At 36.6% G+C, this 2873-nt stretch overlaps 1 protein-coding gene across 1 annotated transcript; it reads right to left on the reverse strand.

Annotated features, from left to right (window-relative positions):
- Positions 1-581: 581 nt before the first annotated feature.
- LOC141398827 (endoplasmic reticulum-Golgi intermediate compartment protein 2) lies at positions 582-2567 on the reverse strand. Its single transcript, XM_073976531.1, has 5 exons — positions 2413-2567; positions 2149-2296; positions 1263-2054; positions 995-1144; positions 582-928 (listed from the first exon to the last, which is right to left on the reverse strand). The coding sequence occupies exons 2-5, from the start codon at positions 2267-2269 to the stop codon at positions 672-674; spliced, it is 1320 nt and encodes a 439-aa protein (XP_073832632.1). The 5' UTR covers positions 2270-2296; positions 2413-2567; the 3' UTR covers positions 582-671.
- Between the last annotated feature and the right edge of the window lie 306 nt (positions 2568-2873).

Raw genomic sequence — 2873 nt, forward strand, 5'->3', positions numbered from 1 at the left:
CACAAGTTTTTTGGACTGTCTTCTCGAATGATGTTTATTCGTAGTTGCATCCAATAATAGTGCGTCGACATCTTGTACCGAGTTTATTAGTCTAGGCTTGGTTATGTCACTCTTCTTCACGAAAATTTTTCCAGAGTGTGAATAAACTCTGCTATAACCGACGGACTTTAGTGATTTTGCATATTTCAATAGTTCCATGGTCTCTCTACCCAAGAAATCGTTTACGTAAATCGATTTAGTTTCTTCTTTGCAATTCAATTGTGGTTTTAAAGACATAAGTTTGTTTTTCGCTGTTTTTGATGCAAATTTCACAATTAAACTTGCCTTTGTGTTGCCTTGGCTACTTCTTTTTATAAAATAAGCATCATCAATTGATTCTTTTTGTATTTCGACACCAACTGACTTAGATAAATCAATTACAGTTCCCATGGGAATGTTCAGAATAGGGCTGTATGAACAGGGGGAAATTTCGGCAACGTTCTAAATAATTTTTTTTAATTTCAAAACATCCATTGCCCATGGGGACCTTCCACCACAAACGATGTATAAAATATTATTCTAAATAAGATGGCCTCACATTCTTTTAAATTTAAGTAAAAAACGTCATTTTTATTGCAAATTAAAAAAACAGAGATTCTTTGGAATGCTAAAAGATATGTGGACCACAAAGTCTACTGCTGTTCTGCCGTTTTGTTTATGGCTGGAACAATTGCGGCCTCCACCTTTGGTGCCATTAAATTGGCACTAGTTATCAAATCATTACTAACCACAATAGGCGGCGTTGCAGTCATTGTTGTGTCCTTGAAAAGATGAGGTTTGGCCAATGGTGTATTCTCTGGAGATTCTTTTAGTCTTTTTAGCAGCAACTGGGGAGCAAATATGGAGAGTAGTTTCTTTTGTACTGAAACTAAGATGAAATTTAAGATTCCTGAAAAAAGAAACAAAACATTGAATCAATCATAATTATCTAGGGAATTAGCTGGGGGAGACCTACCTGATATAACAATAATACCTGCTATAATGGAACATAGTCTTATTATAAAATTAATAAGATTTTCCCGATCGGTGCGGACAACAATTTTCAGAGCAGACCAATCATATTTGAAATAAATGCCAGGGGAACCAAAAGAACTGCCATCGCCATCTAAAGAAAAAAACACACACACAATATTTAATTTTCATAATTGCAGAAAACCAAGGACTATAGATAAAGGTCATCTAACTGTCCGATCTTGTATAGACCTTGGGACTTGACAACTTACCCAATACCCTAATATTTTCCGTTACCGAATACTGATAGGTATTAATGGTCGAAAAGGCAGTATGAATTTCAGTGGGCACAATATTGAGGAAATATTGTACCCTTGTCGATTCATCGGCCACAAAAGTTTCATCACCTTCCAACGGCTGTATCAAGCGCTTCGAATATTGACCGAAACTTAAACGATTAATGCGATGGGTAAAATTCGAGGGCAGGCGGCGAAAACCAATCATCAAATGGTCACCAATCATATCCACTACAGGCATTGCTCCACCCACCATGTGTAATACACCTGCAACTTTGTGTATTCCCAAAGTACCATGTAAACGACATGCATCAAATTTCTCTTCTGGTAAAACATGACCTCGATGTTCTCCATCTCCTGCTCTTCCTCTTCCATCTGCTCCCTTCTCGACCTTCTCGGGATGAATTATTTCATGTGTTGTCTTGATGACATCTTTAAAGAGAATATCAGCAATCGAATGATATTGTTCACGTAAAAAATGATTCAAATGTTGTTGTCGTTCAAATTCTTCCCGCTCTTCGACAGACATTTTCCACCATACATCTTGACGTTGTAAGGTGCCATAGGCAAAAACATCTTGTTGGGTTTCATCCATTAAATCGACGCCCGACAGTGAACCACATGGCATTGCCACCGTGATGTCAACATGCATTTGTACCTTTTCGCTTTCTGTATCGGGAACAAATTGATATTTCAATTTGGCATCTTGATAATATTGTATCTCTTTATAGATCAAGAAGACAATCAACAGGCGGCTAATGAGTGAGACTAAAAGGAGGAGAAGTTGTGATTAGATTCGTAGTTCGGACAGTATTTTCGTGAAACAGTAATGGCGTGATCATTGGTTATTAATAATACTCACGTGTGCCCCCGATCTCTGTTGTCTCTGTGTATTTTTCTGGAACCTTTTTAAAGGCATCTAATGTTTTGGCAATCTCTATGAGATTACTTTTATTGCCACGATACCTTAATGTAGCCGACATTTCCAGTTTTTAAAGCCTCATTTAAAACTAAAAGACAAAAAGGGGGAGTTACATTAGTCGCGGAGTCAGACAGGAATAAGGAAACTTATTCAAGAACAGGAAGAACCACGACGGAATTACACGCCTGAAGACTCTCTTCGTACCTTATACAGAATTACATCAAATTCAATTTTTTGCAAAATTTTTAGAGATAAAAATCATCTTTTGTTTACGTGTAAATCTTAAAAGCCGAACAGTTATAAAAGCGTTCCCAAAGTACGAACAAGGTAGACAAAGAGAATGGCCGATAAAAATGACCGGCTGTTCTGTTGTTTACGAATGGAGGAATGGAAAAAGCTGATAAAAAATCAAAGACGTATAGCAATAAAGACCCGAACAAATGCATTTTCCAAAAACATATGCTAATAGTTCCACATTTTGGTTACAGATGGCTACACAACTCACTGGAATTGATAACTGCAATTCCAATCGATTTTGATTCCCATTTCTCGCGGCAGAAAACATTAAAGTTGTGTTTTGTGGTCGAAATTTATTTCTTTACTTTTTTCATTGTTTATTTAATAAAAAAATTAAAAGTGAATGCCGTCAAACTTGAGTTTTAATG

Source organism: Musca autumnalis, unplaced genomic scaffold, assembly GCF_047663935.1.
Source record: "Musca autumnalis isolate F117 unplaced genomic scaffold, ASM4766393v1 scaffold_3, whole genome shotgun sequence".
NCBI lineage: Eukaryota > Metazoa > Arthropoda > Insecta > Diptera > Muscidae > Musca > Musca autumnalis.

What these genes read in the sequence shown, in the direction of transcription:
- LOC141398827 (XM_073976531.1), bottom strand. Translation starts at nt 2,269, where the DNA reads ATGTCGGCTACATTAAGGTATCGTGGCAATAAAAGTAATCTCATAGAG. An exon ending in AACAGAGATCGGGGGCACAC is followed by an intron (nt 2,055 to 2,148) that starts GTGAGTATTATT and finishes TCCTCCTTTTAG; the next exon opens with TCTCACTCATTAGCCGCCTG. An exon ending in GGAAAATATTAGGGTATTGG is followed by an intron (nt 1,145 to 1,262) that starts GTAAGTTGTCAA and finishes TTTTTTCTTTAG; the next exon opens with ATGGCGATGGCAGTTCTTTT.